Source organism: Pyrus communis, chromosome 9 (assembly GCF_041283825.1).
Source record: "Pyrus communis isolate YQ-2024b chromosome 9, ASM4128382v1, whole genome shotgun sequence".
Taxonomy (NCBI): domain Eukaryota; kingdom Viridiplantae; phylum Streptophyta; class Magnoliopsida; order Rosales; family Rosaceae; genus Pyrus; species Pyrus communis.
This window is the reverse complement of record NC_142573.1, coordinates 1908210-1928038: the sequence shown is the minus strand read 5'-3', so window position 1 is coordinate 1928038 and position 19829 is coordinate 1908210. Positions and strand designations below refer to the sequence as shown.

General features: G+C 37.5%; 3 protein-coding genes across 3 annotated transcripts; 2 read left to right on the top strand and 1 right to left on the bottom strand.

Annotated features, from left to right (window-relative positions):
• Positions 1 to 6733: 6733 nt before the first annotated feature.
• On the top strand, positions 6734 to 9916 carry LOC137738730 (protein NRT1/ PTR FAMILY 5.8-like). The gene is made up of 4 exons (XM_068478205.2): positions 6734 to 7110; positions 7191 to 7408; positions 8100 to 8614; positions 9046 to 9916. Exons 1-4 carry the CDS (start codon positions 7059 to 7061, stop codon positions 9890 to 9892), a joined length of 1632 nt encoding a protein of 543 aa, XP_068334306.2. The 5' UTR covers positions 6734 to 7058; the 3' UTR covers positions 9893 to 9916.
• A 1018-nt stretch (positions 9917 to 10934) lies between these two features.
• On the bottom strand, positions 10935 to 13116 carry LOC137740046 (uncharacterized). Its single transcript, XM_068479834.2, has 2 exons — positions 11896 to 13116; positions 10935 to 11416 (listed from the first exon to the last, which is right to left on the bottom strand). The coding sequence occupies exon 1, from the start codon at positions 12896 to 12898 to the stop codon at positions 11897 to 11899; it is 1002 nt and encodes a 333-aa protein (XP_068335935.2). The 5' UTR covers positions 12899 to 13116; the 3' UTR covers positions 10935 to 11416; position 11896.
• Positions 13117 to 14446: 1330 nt separating this feature from the next.
• LOC137738854 (uncharacterized) lies at positions 14447 to 17176 on the top strand. The gene is made up of 5 exons (XM_068478328.2): positions 14447 to 14691; positions 15638 to 15673; positions 15952 to 16153; positions 16257 to 16329; positions 17006 to 17176. Exons 1-5 carry the CDS (start codon positions 14507 to 14509, stop codon positions 17125 to 17127), a joined length of 618 nt encoding a protein of 205 aa, XP_068334429.2. The 5' UTR covers positions 14447 to 14506; the 3' UTR covers positions 17128 to 17176.
• Positions 17177 to 19829: the final 2653 nt, after the last annotated feature.

The window sequence follows — 19829 nt, the reverse complement described above, 5'->3', positions numbered from 1 at the left end:
ACATCTACATTTTGGTGGTCTCAAACAATAGAGAGACAAGGAAATGGTACATGGTTTGCCACAGCTTGCAGATTACAATGGAGTCTGTGAAGGATGCCAATTTGGTAAACAGCACAGAGAAGAATTCCCTAGAAATCAAGTGTATAGAGCAACTGCTCCACTTGAATTGATTCATGTCGATTTGTGTGGACCTATGAAGACTGAGTCAATTGCTGGAAATAAGTATTTCATGCTGCTGATAGATGATTTTACCAGAATGGTTTGGGTCTATTTCTTGAGATATAAGTCAGATGCGTTCAACTGCTTTAAGAAATTCAAAGCTATGGCAGAATTACAAAGTGGTTTCAAGATTAAGACATTGAGAAGTGACAGAGGAGGGGAGTTCAAGTTTGCAGAATTTGATCAGTTCTGTGAAAAAGAAGGATTACAAAGACAGTTTACTCTTGCATATACTCCACAACAAAATGGAGTAGTGGAAAGAAAGAACAGAACAGTGATTGAAATGGCGAAATCTATGTTGCATGAGAAGAGGATGCCATACTCTCTCTGGGCAGAAGCTGTGCATACATCTGTATATATTCTGAATAGATGCCCCACAAAGGCTTTAAACAACATCACACCTTTTGAAGCTTATTCTGGTAGAAAGCCAGGAATAGCTCATCTGAGAGTATTTGGATCTCTGTGTTATGTTCATGTTCCAAGTGAACAGAGACATAAACTTGAACCAAAAAGCCTAAAAGGAGTATTTGTGGGATATGCAACTTGTGAGAAGGGGTATAGGGTATTTGATCCATTATCTAAGAAGCTGTTCTTGTCAAGAGACATTGTATTTGATGAAGAAGCTGTCTGGAATTGGGAAGAGGACTCAGGGTCAACTTTTCTTAATACTGGAAGCTTCATGCACAGTGATATAAGCACAGAGAGTAATGACAGAATGGTGTTGTCCCCTACATCACCTATTCTATCTCAGTCTAGAAGAGCTCCTAATAGTGAAGACTATGAATCTGAATCAAGGTCACCTATCCTAGGTGAATCTTCAAGCATGTCAAATGCAATTGAAGGACAAAATCAAGCATTTGGTAATACACATTTGAAATGGAGGAATCTGAATGATGTATTGGCTCAATGTAATCTGTGTATCATGGATCCAGAGAAGTATGAGGATGCCAAACAAGATGAGTCTTGGTTAAAAGCTATGGAGGATGAGCTGTTTATGATTGAAAAGAATGGCACCTGGAAACTTGTTGACAGACCAACTGAAAAATCTGTTATAGGGGTCAAATGGGTCTACAAAACTAAGTTAAATCTTGATGGCTCAGTGTTGAAGAATAAAGCAAGGTTGGTTGCAAAAGGCTATGCACAAAAGCCTGGTTTGGACTACAATGAGACTTATGCTCCGGTTGCTAGGTTGGATACCATTAGAACATTAATAGCTTTGGCTGCACAAAAAAGCTGGAAATTGTATCAGTTAGATGTGAAATCGGCTTTCTTGAATGGAGTTCTACAAGAAGAGGTCTATGTTGAGCAACCTGAAGGTTTTGTAGTGAAAGACAAGGAAGAAAAGGTGTACAAACTTCATAAGGCCCTCTATGGTTTAAAACAAGCTCCGAGAGCTTGGTATGGTGAGATTGACAGCTATTTCTCACAATGCGGATTCAAGAAAAGCTTGAGTGAACCAACTCTGTATATAAAAGCAAGGGGAGAAGATATTCTAATTGTGTCTATCTATGTAGATGATATAGTCTACACTGGTAGTTGCAAATCAATGCTAGAAGAGTTCAAAGAAGATATGAAAATGAAGTATGAGATGACAGATTTAGGTCTCCTTCACCACTTCCTTGGGATGGGAGTGATACAAACAGATTCTAGCATCTTCATTAATCAGAAGAAGTATGCAAGCTCTTTACTGAGCAAATTTGGTTTAAATGAAGCAAAGACTGTCTCAACTCCTCTGGTAGCTACTGAGAAGCTATCTAAAGATGATGGAAGTGGATATGCAAGTGATGAATTGTATAGGAGCATTGTGGGAAGTCTCCTATATCTCATTGCTACAAGGCCGGATATAATGTATGCAGCTAGTTTGTTGGCCAGATACATGGACTGTCCTACCAACAAACACTATGGAACTGCAAAGAGAGTACTCAGATACATCAAGGGAACTCTGGACTATGGCTTAGAGTATGTGAAAGGAAGAAAATCTTACTTAATTGGCTTCTGCGATAGTGACTGGGGTGGTTCTTTGGAAGACAGCAAAAGCACATCAGGATATGCTTTCTCATTTGGCAGTGGTGTGTTTTCCTGGGCTTCAGTCAAGCAAAACTGTGTTGCACTCTCAACTGCAGAGGCTGAATACATAAGTGCATCAGAAGCAACTACACAAGCAATATGGCTAAGGTTTGTTTTGGAAGATTTTGGAGAATTACAAACTGTAGCTACTCCCCTTCACTGCGACAACACATCTGCCATTGCTATCACAAAGAATTCTGTGTTCCATCAAAAGACAAAACACATTGATAGAAGGTATCACTTTATTAAGGATGCACTGCAAGAAGGAATCATTGATCTGGTATACTGTCCCGCTGAAAAACAGGTTGCAGATATCTTCACAAAACCTTTGTCTAAGGATCGGTTCAACTATCTTCGAGATATGCTTGGTGTGAAATCAGCTCAAAACTTAAAGGGGAGTGTTGAATTATAAGTATTTGAGCTGAAAAGTTTTTAGAATAAGTTTTTGTTTAAATTGGTGTATTCACTTGTGCAGAATGAGGCAAAGTGTAAATGTCTAGTTTTGTAAAAGGGCCATGAGTGCCATGTGTTGTTAGATCCATGAAATTGGAAAGATGTGTGTCTAGGATGAAATGTAGAGGTTTATGTGGTCCCAAGTTAAGGACCTTCAGTTAATGTAAAGCACGTTAGTGCTCCTTTCTAAATAGAAAAGAATTATTCCTCTGCAAACTTTCTGCAGAGAAGAAGAACTCGAAACCATTCGTTTCCTCCAGTCTTTTGTTCATCGTTTGTTCTTTCTGTTCAGCTCCATCTACATCAAAACACTCATTGATTCCAGAAACACTAACACTTCCATCAATCATTTTAGTAATTCCGTGAAAAATGTTAAATAAGGACCGAAACGACAAAATACCTACAATTTTAATAAATAAAGGACAAAAATGATTGACGATGAACAAATTCATGATCTACTTCTATTGATTTTAAATCTCAATAACCAAATTCATTCTCAAGCATTCCTCCACTCTGAGAGTCCCCCTGGGCCATTTGATTGACGTAGCATTTTTATCATATGACGATGATGAACTAATCATGAAAGAGAAACTCACTACATTGTCCATTAAATATAAATTTCACTACTTCACGTCTTTAAAAGTTTATATTATCTTAAACATTCTTTCCCAACTTAGACTTGATTAAACCTATGCGAAAAAAGGAAACCACAAACAAGTTAAAGATTTAATCTAAGCTAAGTCTATATACGATACGGTACGAACATATATATATATATATATATATATATATATATATATATAAAAGGTATTTTAGTCAAAATGGTCTTTTGAGATTGAAATAACTCTTCATATTGGTCCCTCCATCAATCATTCTGATAATTCTGTGAAAAATGTTAAATAAGGACCAAAACGACAAAATACCCACAATTTTAATAAATAAAAGACGAAAATGATTGACAGTGGTCAAATTCATGAACTACTTCTCTCGATTTAAAATCTCAAGGATCAACGTGAGAAGTTATATATGTCAATCTCATGGACCATTTTGACTAAAAAAACCTATAATAAGGTATCATTTTAGAAGTGATTTTAGAATGACTGATAGTACTTTTGATTAAGTGCTTTTGAAATTAATCTTTAGTAAAAAATTAAAAATGTAAGTGAATTTTGAAAAAAAAACACTTGAAATGCTTCCTGCAAGAAACACATCACTGGTGCTTCATGAAGAAAGCAGTTCAAATTCTTTTGGAATCCAAAAACAATTTCACTAAAAACATTTTCAATCATTTGAAAAACACTTATAAACAAGTACTAAATATTTACATATATTTGGTGTTTAAGTGAAACAAACTAAACATCATGAGAGTGCGTCATTTGTAATTAGCACAACTGCAGAGATCAACTTCATCTACCATCCGTTGGTTACACTTTCGTGCATCAACAATATAAATTAATTTATTCATTTATAAATAATAGTCCCTTTTGTTACATTCAAAGGTGTAATTAACCGCGCTGTACAAAAATTCCATACCTATAAATACAGCATAACATGTGGATTGTGTTTATGTAAATCGGAAGAATATCCAAGAATGCGGCACTCATGTCTCGATATTGTTTTGCATACGTGTGTCAAAGAATTTTAAGATTACAAAGCGACAGTTCGTTTGCCTCCATTGTTGTCCCTGTCCCTGTCGACCCCTCTTGTAAAGATTATCATGTGTAGCTAGCTCAACCATGCACAACTCAAAAGTAGGGTACCACTAAAAGGCACTCATGCTTGAGAAAATATAATATCATATAAATTTTATAAGAACTGAGAACACAAATCACATAATGTATTATTCGATGTGTTATAATAAAGATGAACGACATAACTGATATAACTTCTAAACTTTATTAATAAAATAAAAATATAGATATTATAATTTAAGTGAAATAGTAACGTCACATGACTGTACTTTCTTAGGAACGACGGTTTTGTTTTGTTTTTATCTCTCAGAAATCTTTCACTACAAATCGCTAGTCGTTTTCATAAAGAAATCGAGTGCTTTCCATCGCTGCAAGCCACCCAAATGAAAAGTTTAAAACTACTCCTCGAAGCACTGAAGAACATTCATGCTCCATCCAACTGTCCCTTCCAGACTACATATCTTCAGCTAGTTATCTTTTACCTAATTTTTTAATTTAGATTTCTTAGTTTAATTCCTAGCTGAAACTTATACGTAGCAGCCATCCTCGTCAGCCACCACAGCATGTATATACACAACAACTGTATATAGAAAAGAAGTGCGGGTGCATGCATGCCTGTCTGCAGTTGTGTGTGTAAACTGTGTGTCTGCGTAAGTCACTTGTGTGTCCCTGTGTGTCATCTGCATGCTTTGCCCTTCACAAGTAACGCATGCTGATGAATCTCTCTTTTAGTTCAATTCTCAAACGAAACGCATCCAAAAATCAAACGCACTCAAAACTTTATTGCTTCTGTTGCCCTAATTGTGTGGATTTTTCGACACAAAAAGATGAACAAATTGTAACAGACTGAAAGGAGAGAACCGACCGGTGTGCATATCATTATTAACGGAGATTGGACACTCAGTCAAAAGTGTTTTCTGCGTAGGATAATGAGGCTGCTTTCTGATCACCATGGAATCTTATCTTGTGGTAGTAGTAGCTAGTAGCACTATTGAGGATCCGGATCCTCAATGTGAGGATTCTGGAAATCTTTTAATTGTGTCTGTTTATTGTATATCGTGTGACTAATTTTTATCTAGTACTATTAATATTCAATTTTAAATAAAAAATTTACAATGATTTCTGATCGCACGATGTATTATAAACGAATACGATTGATAGATTCTCAGAGTTCTTCCACAGAGGATCCGGAGATGATCATCATTCATCTTTTAGTACTGAATCTTAATTATATGGAAATTACGTGCACAAGTGTGGCACATGCAAGTTATTGTTTGTGAAATGTTTACATCAAATCATTAGTTTTGATGCAAAATAAATATGATATGCCAAATTATCTGACAATATATAAGATGTTTATGTGATCATTTTGAATACACGAGTATTATTCCCTATGTTAGTTTTATTTACTTTTCATTCCCCGTATGAAAAATGAAAAGTAAATAAAACTAATTTAAAAGTGATTGTTTTTTTTATTATCGTTATGTTGTGTTTATAATTATAAAATTGTATTTTGATGACGATGTTTTTCATTTTATTTGTTTAATAAAATACTTATTACCTTAAAAAACAATAATCACAGCGAAAATTCTAAAAATTAAGGAACCTATTCTAACATATCTTTGATGTATGGTTGGCAAGAAAACATTAATGGTTAAGCTACTTTTAGGGTTTAATTGCATGAAAGTGTATCCCATTTATTTATCATCCGACTCTGTATGGTTTATATAATTACTAGTTGGAACTTAATTGGAATAACCTTGGGAATCTTCCATGTATATCACATGATTCGCATCACATGGAACACAAAGTAGGAGGAAAGGGATCTTCTCGCTTTCGTCAAATCCACCAATCTGGGCTCTTGAAATTTGATCCAACGGTTAAAAATAGAGGTTCCTTTAAAAGTTATAATGATTTTAGACGTTGGATCAAATTTTAAAGGTCCGAATTGATGGATTTAGTGAATTTTATGAAAGGAATTGAGAGAGGATCCTTTTTCTGGGACTGACCCGAACTTGGAGTTGGCGCCTACATAACTGGTTGTTTGCTTACCAAGCAATCCTGGCAAGCTCCTCCCCGGATCCCTTTCCAAGGGCTGGCCCATCCTACGTGTCAAACGCTCCACTTGTTCCATCATTATGTGGCACATATATCGGTAGGATATCAAACAGTGAACGTTAGAGACTGACGTATGGGGCTTATTTTGTTGCATCAGATCATTGCCTTCTTGGTCACGTCGCCATGAAGACACCGCGCCCAAAACTGAAAAAATAAAATAAAGTGGAATCCATTTAACTTTAATTGACAGCTCTTTCCATTGCCTAATAAATTTGTGCGAGCATTGTTGGAGAGCTTACCATTATATATACAAAACATTTTCATAAGTGTTTGGGAAGGAAGGAAATATATTGCCAATGATGATGAAGTTTGCGTTATTGCTGGTTGGTGGGAATATGAAAACAACAGTAGCAGCACAGTAATCTCCAAATGATGACAGATTATAGGAGCGCTAAAGCCGAGTTCCGTGGCTATAGCTCAATTTTCTAGTAGCTTCGCATCACATCGAAGCAGAGGTTGTATGTTAAAGGGATCATTAGCAGTCATCCTTTGATATAATTTTGGAACATCATGGCTGGATCAGGAGGAAAAAGACTCGGCACCTCTTGCTTTCTTCTGATAGGTAATTAATCATACTCTCTTCATGATGTGAGTTTTACCGGCCAGATGGGTTAATTTTTGTCTGTTTATTTATAATTATAGTGATTTCTGGGATGGAGAGATTTGCATACAAAGGAGTGGCATCGAATCTAGTGACTTATTTAACCGATGTGGTGAAAATGAGCAACTCGGCAGCAGCCAAGACGGTAAACAGTTGGTGTGGGTTCACATCCATGCTCCCACTCTTAGTTGCACCCCTTGTCGACTCTTACTGGGATAGATATCCCACCATCTTGGTCTCTTCTTTCCTCTATGTTGCAGTAAGTACACATTCACTTTGTTTCCTCCCTTCCTTTCCTTTGTTTTTGACAAAGGGATATCTCTAACTAGTTGAAAGTGAGATTCGAATTCTAGCGCAAGGTTTGCACGCTGCAATGGTCAACTAACCTAACCCACATATGCACTTACTTGATCTTCTTTGATTCTTACTTAATATAAATGACTATCTATAAAATAGTTTTAGCGAATTTAGGCCAATTATCTTGATCATAGGATATCACTGAATAAATAGGAATTTATATAGTTAAAAGTATCTTATTAAACAGAAATTCCTTTTTTGCTAAAAGTTTAAAAGCTCGGCACAAATTTTTTTTTTTTTTTTTTTTTTTAATCAAGATGTTGCTGATGATAGATTTAAAATGGAGTATGAGTCATCTGCACTAATCTTCTTTCCATTAGAATATAGTGGAGATTTTTAGAAATGCCTCTTAATTTATTGTTGAAGAATAAAAGGTCATAAAAAGTGGGTTTACTGTTAAAAAAAAAAGCAAGTAGGTTTACTACTAATTGCACTGACATCTTTTACAAATAAAACCTCCCAACTACAACTACCGTTTATGACCTTTATCTGATTTGGCCTCTCGACTTTCAATTTGGTCACGATAAATTTTTGCTCTAAATGTGTAGGAAAGGTGCAACTATAAGCTCACATATACATGGTTTTGTTTTTAGGGGCTTGTGGCATTGACATCAACGGCATTCACCCGGGCAACACGTGCTGCAAACAAAGCAAGTTCCAATTCATCATTTCTGTTTTGCTCTCTGTACTTGATTTCTCTAGGTCAAGGCGGATACAACCCATCGCTGCAAGCATTTGGAGCAGACCAACTGGACGGTGAAGAGGAACTTCCTAGCAGCAAAGACGACCAAAAATCAAGCAAAAAGACAATGTTTTTTCAGTGGTGGTATTTTGGTGTTTGCAGTGGCAGCCTCATGGGTGTCACTCTCATGTCCTACATTCAAGACACTTTCGGTTGGATTATAGGTTTCGCCATCCCCATGATATCGATGGTTATATCGGTCGTGGTGTTTATGTGTGGAAGCCGAATCTATACATACAGAGAAAATGATCAGGCAATGGATTATAAGCCTATTTTCAACATAGTTCAAGTCATCAAGGCAACTGCATTAAGGTTAATGAAATGCAGAATCATATTACCGAATGAAACTAATGTTACCGAGCTAGAGTAAGTTAACTAATTTCTAACATGGTACTTCTTTTTGTGGTTTTAATGGTCAAGTTTACAATAATGATTTTCCCACTCTCTTTTTCTCCCCTGCACTCCTCCCTTACCTGTTGGGTTGAATAAACAAAGGAGAATGAAGGGACATATATAAATCAACGACTGCCAAAAGGAGAAAATGAGAGTGTGGATCGAAAATTTTCCCTTAGAATTAAGAGAACTTTAACGAAAAGTTATCGGTACTGTTCACTTTAATGAAAAATCACATTTTTACACTAAAAAGTCAATTCTCATACTATTCACTTTACCCTTTATTCTGTCATTATCGTTAAAACTCAAAATTTTCAAGTCATTTTCATTAGTTTTCCTTAGAATGAATGTACATGAATCCTGATGCTAATGATATATTATTTGGCTGGTTTTATACTATGTAGGCTTCAAGAGAAACCGCTTTGCTGTCAAAATAATAGCAGCACAGCAAGCTTGGTTGGGAATCCCAAAAGTGGCTTCTACGTGCTTGAAAATGCAAAAGTGCTTTTGAGGCTTCTGCCAATATGGATTATGCTTTTGATGTTTGCAGTGATTTTCCAACAGCCTCCAACATTTTTCACCAAACAAGGCATGACGATGAAGAGGAACATTGGAAGCAACTTCAAGGTTCCACCAGCAACTCTTCAAAGCGCTATCACACTTTCCATAATCCTCCTGATGCCTCTGTATGACAAAATAATGATCCCGATTACGCGTCTGGTTACGTCTAATGAAAAGGGTATTAGCGTGATGCAACGGATGGGGATCGGAATGTTCGTTTCGGTCATAGCAATGGTCATCGCAGCGGTTGTGGAAACAAAAAGGCTCAAGATCAGCAGAGAAATGGAAATGCTGGGATCTCAACCCGAAACTGTACCGTTTAGCATCTTTTGGCTGCTTCCACAGTACATTCTTCTAGGCATTTCAGACATTTTCACCGTTGTTGGAATACAAGAGTTCTTTTACTCTGAAGTCCCCAGAAGGATGAGAACAATGGCCTTTGCATTGTACACTAGCGTTTTTGGGGTGGGAAGTTACCTGAGTACCCTTTTGATTGCAACGGTTGAGGCAGTTACAAGTTCAGGAGGAAGGCAGAGCTGGTTCTCTGATGACATGAATGAAGCTAGACTTGATAAATACTACTGGTTTTTGGCCTCACTAAGTGCATTGAGCTTTGTGTTTTATGTAATTTTGTCTAGGTGTTACACAAGCATGAAGGATTTGGACTTGGAAAATGAAGTCTGTAAATAAAGCTCTTTGCAATTTTGTCCAACATATACATACTGGTACAACTTTTATTTGTTTATTTTTTTATAACACCTAGGTACAGTTTATATGGTTGGAGAATATTAATTATCCCCAGTTATATGCTCAACGGAGAATTTTTACCAGTTACAAGACAGGTTTTTCCGTACAATAGGTACATTTATTCGATACAGGAAACTAGAAAATCACGGCTTTTGATGAACTTACTAATAAGTGAACTTGGTGATCATCATCGATCCAGTCTTATATAGAGCCTTGATTCCGCTTAATATCATCCCTAGTCAACCTCCGGCGTGTGAAGCCGGAGCTAATAGTGGGAAGCATTACAGCTCCTCGAACAGAACTATGCCCAAGCCCAAGCAGATGCCCAATTTCATGCCAAGCCACAGACTACCAAGTCATAAGCACCCGTCACAACATCCACAGACGTATGATCATTACGCTTCAACCGGGTTATTTTGTTCCACCTCTTAGAAAGAAAGAACTTAAATCAAAATATTTAATAGCATGGCGATGAATGGGCCAAGACTCCACCACGGCTATTAAATGGGTATCCATCTCCATGAGCACGTCTGTGAAAAATCACCGTTAGATCTGGATTCCTAGTGCTTGAGATCAGGCGGAAGCTGAACTGCGTGCTAACAGCCCATGTAGGATATTCAGTAAGTTAGGTACTCTCCACTGAGTTCCCAAGTATTGTCCGATTAGAAATTGTAACTAATTGTGGTTAAAGCTGTTGGTTTGTTGCTTAGCATGTAAGTATGTTCATAGTTAGTATAAATGAATCCGGATCCTCTTTGTAAGAATTCCGGAGATTCGTGAATCATGTCCGTTCATTGTACATCGTACGGTCATAAATTAGTTTAAATATTTTTATTTAAAATTAAACACAAACAGTACCTGACAAAAACTGACCGCATGAAGTACGATGAATAGACACAACTCACAGATCCCCAGGATCCTCACCAAAATGATCCGGAGAGGATCATGTTGGGGTATAAATAGGGTTCTTGTAAAGCAGCATGCGTCAGTTGTAAAGTTGTCATTTGTGTAATAAAGAGTTACTTTTACAGTGCAATTGAGAAAGACGTAGAGAGGGTCTTAACACTGAGTTCAGTAAGGTTGCACCTTATTTGCATTTTCTTGGAGTCGGACACACTTGCATAAGGGTGCATTTGATTTCTTGGAGTCGGACATGCTTGCACAAGGCGCAAATTTGCGTCCGTAGATCCATACAGAGTCCTCATTATGCGAGTAACAGACTCCCGAGCCCAACTATGTTCACGCTACTCCGATTACAGAGCAGAGTATGAAAGAAGTCTTCAAGAAAATCCAGGCAATTGAAGAAAATCAATCTACAATGTGGAGTTCCTAAGGTCCTTCTGAATCGGCAATTCGGAAACTTGTTGGCTAAGCATGAAAGTTACATATTGAACCTGCTCCTATGCAATCTTCCAGCTTAAGGCACCCAAATACATAAAATTCCTATGCGTCCTCCGTATGAAGAACCTGCTTACAAATAGATTAGGACATCAACATTCAAGTGTAAAAGAAGAAGGAAACTACTCGTCCTGAATCCTAATATGTCCGACTCCAAGAGAATATAAATAAGATTCAACTGAACTCAGCAGCCGAACTGAGTTACATGAGTAAAAGATTTACAAACTGATGAACATTAACACGGTTAATAAAAGACCAGACATCAATTTACTTTCACGATCGCAGTTTAGAAAAGATTTAAGAAACTTAATGCGATTTAAGATCAAAGATTGAAGAACTACTACATCATTTTCCAAATCCTTACTCATTCTCCATATAAGCTGATGAGCTTATCCATAAAGAATATCTAGCTATAGAAAAGTTACAAAGAACTATCAGTATGCCAACAACGATAATCAAGTTCAGGAAGTCGGTTGAAACTGAATGCATAAATGCAGCATGAAAAATGGAGTAGTACGTTCAGCATATCAAAATTCGGTAAGATATACCTCACTTATGAGAACCATAACCGTTCACGCCCAATTCCACTTCGCCGGCTTTCTGCATTGCCAAATTCCCCTCCTCTTTAATCTCATCATCCTCATCAGAATCCAAAGTAAACCGGCTCTGATTATCAAACTGATGTACTTCTGTGCCAAGCGGCTTATAGTGCGAAACATCACCGCGAACTCCGCCACTCTTCCTACTGATAATCGAGTACACTCCCACAACCATAACCACCGTAAAAGCAAGATGGCAGTTAAATTGAAGCGTGACGATGGCTCTAGCCCTGTGATACTCAGGGTGCCCCTTACATTTCACTGTGTAATTCCCTCTACTCTTTTCGTGCAACGAGCATCCGTGCGCCATGAAGCCGGTGTACAAAGAAATACCCATTTGCAGAAACCACATTCCTTGCAGAACCAGCCCAACCCCACGAGCCAATTTCGGATAATTCGATTTGGGGTTGTTGAATTCAAGCATTGTAGAAAATATACAAACAGCAATAGGCACAAGCAACAGATCAAAGTACCGATTTTCGATTCCGAACGTGTCTTTTCTTTGAAGGTAAAACATTAAAAATTCTTCAACGAATGCGAAAAGACCGACCAAACTAAGCAACGAACAAGGTAGAGCTGAATTCGTGAATTTTACCAGAAGACCCGTAATCGCGTACAGCAAGAACAGCGATGCGACCGCCAGGACTTGCAACTGCATAGCTGACCCGACTCCGTCGGCTGAGTCGAGCGCATCAAAGAAAGAAACCAAAGAGTTCAAGATGAACAGCAACGAAATAACGGCGGCGGCGAGGTAATAAATCGACGATGATCGAGACTGCGTTTTCGCTTTAGACTGCAGCGGCGGGGGACGAATCGGAGCTTGAGGCGGCGACGGCGGAGATGAATCTGAATCTGAATCTGCGTTTGGGTTTTGGATTGAGGAAGAAATGGCCTCGTATACGCCCATCAAAATCAGGCCGCCGCCTGCAGCGGCGAAGGTGAGAAAACCCATGTGCTTGATCTTCGGATTGGTGTTTCTCCTCTCAGAAGAGAGATGTCGAGGGGCTCCAATTCCAATGCAGGGTTCGGATTTCTGAGACGGTTGGGTGGTTGATGTTGCTGGCGTGCGCCGACATGTCGGACTCTTTCGGAATTGTCTAATCGATGATGATATTTCCGCTGACAATTGCAGGAGGAGTCTGACTTTTCGGTTGCATTATTTGCAGTTCGGAATGTGCTCGCTGCTACCGCGAATTTACGAACTTGCCGGGTGGGCTTCCGCTAGTCCAACTGTTTTGTGGGAAAGCCCAATTGTGAAGCCCAACTTTTATGGGCTTCTTGAGTTGATATTTTTTAGCCCATCATATAAACTCAACAAATGTTGCAAGGTAGATAAACACATGAGCTCGTGTGCATGAATAAACAGTCAGAACCCAAGTATAATCCTTTTCGTTTTGTATATTTGTGCATTTATACTTTATGGTCGTGGGTATTGTGACTAGTGACTTGTGAGTGTTGTGTAAGCTCCAAATGGACAATTCATGTGAATTCTCCAAAAAAAAAGAGTGAACAGAAAAAGGGAAAAAAAAGCCAGAGGAGAAAAAACGTGGGCCGGATGGAGGCGTTATTCAAAATTAAAGAGAGAGTATGGACAAGAACACAACTATATATATGAAGTATCATAATTAAGCTGCAATGAAGTGCATGCAACTTTCTTTTTAATTTTAATTTCAACTTCTTTTTATTCATTTTCTACAAGATTTTTTGGACATCTCATATTCTTAATAAAGTTGAAGATTTATTTCTCTGCAAAGGATTGTAAACATCATGTCAATTAATAAAAGTATTTTTCATTGACTAATGTATTTATCACATCACGTGTGGTATAAATATGCGGTATTCCCAGCATTATTCGTTATTATATTAAGAAAGTAATGCAAGCACTTGGCACACTTCTTTTTATCATTTACGCACTTCTTTCAAAGATCAAAGATACACTAAAGGGTGCAAAGAGACAAAGACAGTATGCGAAAATCACTTCCAATTTATTATAGAAAATCCATTTGCATTGATTATCGTTCGTTAGGAAATTAATAAATTTTAAACAAAATAGAAAAAAAAAAAAAAAAAAAAAAAAAAAAAAAAAAAAAAAAAAAAAAAAAAAGAGAAATGTGCGGTTACATCCATTACCGGAATACTATCTACCTTCTCTATTTGCCTTTCCATATTTATCTTTCACACTCATCACTTTACACATGCACTTTACAAACAAATTAAATTACATAATTCATGATTTTAAGGTGAAAATTTTGAATTTATGATTTTAACTCATTAATTATGGAGTTTAATTTGTTAATAAAATACACGTGTCAAATGATGAGTGAGAAAGGTAAATGAAGAAAGACAAATGAGGAAGGTAAATAGCGATCCATTATCCATATGCCACCCCCGCTTGCAGAGGATAGAACCTCCTCCCCGCATGCTCACAACCGCTAATTCGGGGGTCAGCCCATAAGATTTCGAGTATAAAAAGCACGTTCCCGTATAGTATCATGCTCATCTCCTTCTTTCCCTCTCTCTTTCTACACAAAAAACCACGACAGAAAACAGACAGAGTCTGATGACGACGACGAAGAAGATCAAAGGGCTTGTCCACTTCGTTTTCGCAATCTACCTGGTTTCTGTGCCGTCGGATGTCCAAGTGCCCGTGCACGGGCGAGTTCTCTTGCAGAAGAAACCCGACCCGGAGAATGCTGCTGCCAGTGCTCGTTGGTTGGTCTCCCAGAATATTTGGGGCGTCTTGGAGTAATGATCTCTTTACTATCTTCTCGTATTTTGGTGTTGTTTCTGTTGGTTTTTACTTTACTGTCGTGTGTTAATTTGGGGCGCTCAGTTTTGATGGTACAGAGGCTTTTGGCCTACAATGCATGGATACATGATACGACACAATACGACATGGATCAGATGCATAAAATTAACAAGAAGAAATGATATATGACCACAAGAGAATACGACATCGAGATACGATACGATACAACACATGATACGAGGGATACCATTGTGTCCACATATTGCTGTGCTTTGAAAAAAAAACTGATTTTGCTCTGCTATAAGAATAAGCAGCTGTGAAATAAAGCAGCAAAGTGTTTGGTAAACATTTTTGTAAAAGTGCTTTTGAAAAAAAAATGCAATATTATAGTGTTTGGTAAACTTTTATGTAAAACAGATGTGGAAAAAACCGGTTTTTCAAAGCTGGGTTTTGCAGCTTCTTGTTTTTGGCTTTTTTTCACCCAAAACTGTGAAAAAAAAATGCTGAAGCTAAATGTTTACCAAACACAAAAATAGCTCCCAGCTTTTTTCAGAATCACATCAGTACCAAACCAGGCCTAAGTTTGCTGATTAGAGAACCGAATTTGTGTGATTTTAATTTGGTTTCTTATTGGTCAAATTGGAGATCTGATTTCGAACCTTGTGTGTTGTGATGAAATTCAAACATGTGTGGGGTGCTCTAGAATCTTGCTTGTAAATTGGTGTTAGAAAGCACTTTTAGTGACGTTTGCCATTAAAATTTAAAAGTGCTTTTGATTATGGAAGCACTTGTTGGGGTCATTTGTAATTACTTTTGTAAGAAGTACTTTAGCTTATAAGTGTTTATGCTAGAAGTATTTTCATTAGAAAGTAGTTGATATTTGTGTTTGGAAGTTAGACATTTCATGCTTACTTGTGTTTTTTTTTTTTTTTCCGTTCACAGTACTATCTCAAGCGATTTGGGAGGAGCACCCTTCGGGTAAGATTTCTTATTTCTTCTTGTTATATATATTATCAAGTTAGATATACTACTCAATGCTAGTATTTGAGTCAAGTATTCCTCACGAGTACAAGTTTAGGCAAAAGCGAAATATTTTGCAGGGTTCGATCGAGGCCAGACATACACTCCTAGGCCTTGTTCAATAGAGAGAATTGACTTGTGTAGAACTATTTACTATATTAAAAGCATTTTAAAAGAAGAAATGAATGAAAAATCCTTATTTTCTCGGATAAAATAATTTTGAAAATACGATGCAGGAATGTGGTTTCATTTAGCGACGGAGAACCTGGAAAAGGCAGTGGTATCCCTTACTTCTACTTGACAACTCTTGATCCGACTGCAAGAAATGCACTGAAAGATCCAAGAGCTTCGTTGACAATTAGTGAACATCCTATCGGAACCTGTGGCAAGACAGACCCAGAAAATCCCACTTGTGCAAAGCTTACACTCAACGGGAAGGTGTACCGCAACAGAAAATTTATTTGTTATCCGTACTATCCATGAGAAGAAGGAGAAATCGCATTGATTTTGGCTAACCTGGAATGCATGATATTTTTTTCAGCTGAGGCTTGCGGATCCTAAAGAATTAGAATTTGCTAAAAGGGCCTTGTTCACGAAGCATCCGGAGATGAAGGGTAAACACAAATATAGTGTTTGAATTTCTTCAATACCGGTTGATATTCTGTTAAAAGGGCAACTCTAACCCAAAAAGACTTCTTACTCTGCAAGAGTCAAGGGAACGTTTATCGTATGCAGTCTTACTCTTGCTTTGCAAAGAGGTTATTTCCACGACTCGAACTTGTGATATTTCAGTCACAAAAAACCTTTCTGTTGTGCTAAGGCTCGCCCTTTACCCCATATCAGCGAAACTGTTAAATTTTGGCTAAAATTGACAAATTTCATCAATATTTCTGACATATCAGTTGAATATCGACAAACTGTCATATGACATTTTCCAAAGGCAACCGATATCGTTATCAATAATGATATATCTATCGATATTTCCATCAATTTATATATCGATATTTCCACCAATACCGATATTATAAACATTGCACTCTAGTACACCACTTGTGGTCCCTATTTTGTAATGGATAATGTTAGGGAGACTAAATTTGTAAACAAAATTTTGAAAACTATAAGACATGAAAGTTGATAATTAGTTTATTACTTTAACACTTATTCCTATTGGTAAATTATGTCTCCGTATTTAGTCTCTTAGCATTACCCTTTTGTAATTTCAGCTTTTCGTTTCATCTTCTGCTCAACTAACAGAGTGATTTTTGTTTAATTTTGCTGCATGGTTAACAGACTGGCCCAAGACTCACAACTTCCAGTTCTTCAAATTAGACATCGAGAACATCTTTCTGATCAACTGGTTCGGCGGTCCAAAACCTCTCACGGTCGATCAGTACCTTCATCCAAAGAAATAAATGTAGCCTCATGTTATCATATCTGAATCAATAAATTTACTTTCATGTCTTCAAGTGCTTAATTCAAAAGATTCTGTTTGTTTTTCGACTTCCCGAAAACGAATCTCCGCCATCTACAGTACAGAGAACGCCTTGACTCGGGGATTACTCGTGATCAAACTGTGATTCGTCTTGCTTGTTTATGAGCTGGCTGGATCTGCATTTGCATTGTGCATAAGAATTCTGTTGTATATTAAAGGAGACAATTATAATTGCATATAAAATCCATATAATTTCTGAGGCCACGTTTGCCAATACATGAGTATATCAAGATATAAAAAATCTAAGCAGATGGTGGTTTACTGCAGTACCGGAAGTGTTTTGTTAAAACTCCTATTAATTTGTGTAATTACTTTCTGTTTTGAGCTTTCCCCAATCTCATATCTACTTCATCTGATTCCTCTTTTTTTGTTTCCTGCTTTGACAAGCAGTCCTTGAAACTTCATGTTTTAAGGCTTAACGAAAACATAGATGAATTGAAGCTTCAGTTGGTGAGTTGTCCTGGGTTTCCATATTTCTGTTTTATCATTTTCTTTCAAAAATCTATGTCTATTGTTCTCGGCAAAGTGAGGCAGATTGTGCTATGTTTACTTGAACTAAGATAAAGACAAGGGAGCAGAAAATACGCACTCGGTTAACGAATCAATAACTCAATTGGTGAGCTATCTTATGTTTATATACTTCCATGCGCTTCAAACCAAATTAAGTAATAAACTGAGCTAAACATAACAGTTTTGAAGAGGCAAACGTTAGTTTTTGTGGCGAACGATCAATTAGACACTCAGCAAGATAATGTGACTAGTTTCTCTCCGACCTATGACGAGGATATGAACATGGAAAAGTATTTGTCAAGGCTAGAGACAAACAAGAAGCTCATGTGACTCCCGTGAAATTGGAAGATGAAACGGGCACTGTAGTAAATGGTCAGCTAGCCATAAAACAAAATATGGCGATTACATTTTCTTCGATCTGTGGTGAGGATGAAAATGGTAAAGTTGATCCAGTATCTTCAAATGAACCAGCTATAAGTGAAACGGTTGCAAATTTGTTCGATGATGTTAATGGAGAAGAGGGAGTCCCCGTCTCTACATCTGTCTCGGTAATTATAGTTACCATGAAGTCCTATGCATGTTTATGTTCCATCATAAAATCAATTGGCAATATAAGGACTAATAGCCCAAGACCATATAAGCTCATAGCTAAGGACTAATAGCCCAAGACCATATAAGCTCATAGCAAACTTTTTCCCGCATGTGTGGTGGATTTTCAAGCCTACACGTGGACAACAAGTGTGGTGGATTTTCAAGCCTACACGTGGACAACAACTAGGTGACGTGGAACACGTGTGGCCGTTGGGCTTCACACGTGGATACCATGATGAAATTAAAATTCCATCATAAAACCAATTGGCAATTAGGAAATAGTCCAAGATCATATAAACACATAGCAAACCTTATTTCCCATCGATGTGGGACAACTCTCAACAGTCTGATATATGTTGTTAATTCAGTCAAACGGTTCGAGCAGCTCAGCAACTGTTGGCAAGCATCGTTGCATTTCTGGCAATAGTGAATCAGAACCGTCAGTCCCAGTATTGGCAAGAAAGAAATTTAACGAGAAGCCCTCGTGAGCAGTGCATCTTTCCAACAATGAGAGGCTTCTTCTGCAAAACAAGCCCTCAAGATGAAAAATCGCCCTGTGATTACAGTCGGTAATTTTATATCCAAATTAAGTTTTCCTGTTTGCCTTTTGCCTCTTCTTGTTCATCTACCATTATGCTAAAACGGTTGTTTATATATTTGGTAAGAAACTTTAAGTACTTAGCTTCTGTTATCACCTTTTAGGAAGGAAAAATATTGTAGCTGGTGTCGCTAAGACAATCAAGCAGCACTTTGAGAAGCACCCTCTTGCCATAGTGAACGTCAAAGGCATAGCAAAAGAAACTTCGGCCTTGGAAGTGGTTTTCAAACTCGAGGTCTGCACGCCCAAGTTCCTTTTATTTCTCTTATCCCCTCCTTTTTTATTTTTTGTTACATTATAAATTGGTTGATCTCTCTCTTTCTCTCTCTCTTATAGCAAGCAACAGGTGCAGTGTTAGTCTCCCACGAGCCTAGCAAAGTTGTACTTTACAGGGGTTGGGGCGCAGGAGATGATCCCGGCCTTAATGATAGGAACGGAATTAACACAGGGAAAAAAGGCTTCTTCTCAGGGTGTTGTGTCTCCCGAACTCCTGGGAGCAATAAGACTTGAGTGCGGATTCAAGTTTGAAAGTTCTAGGATGAGTACTAATTTAACCTAGAAATATAACTAAATTCCAACTTAAAACTAATCCAAATTAAGGTTTAAATTAATCAGTTATGCAAACTAAATTCTACACAAATAGTCATAATAAATATAAAGAGTATGCACATGATGTAGGATTTAACCAGGTAAAACCCATCACTAGAAAAATCATCGGGCTACCAAGCCAGGAAGCACTAAAAAATAAAGAATACATAAAGACTTACAAGAACTCATCAACTAGATACAACCATACTAGTTGGCAGCTTTGTCTTCGTGCTTTACTACTCGATCTTTCGTCAGTCTTCAAGTTGAAGTGGCACAATACTAATGCGATCGTCAATCATCTTCTCCTCGAACTTTGCAAGATACTAACTCGATCA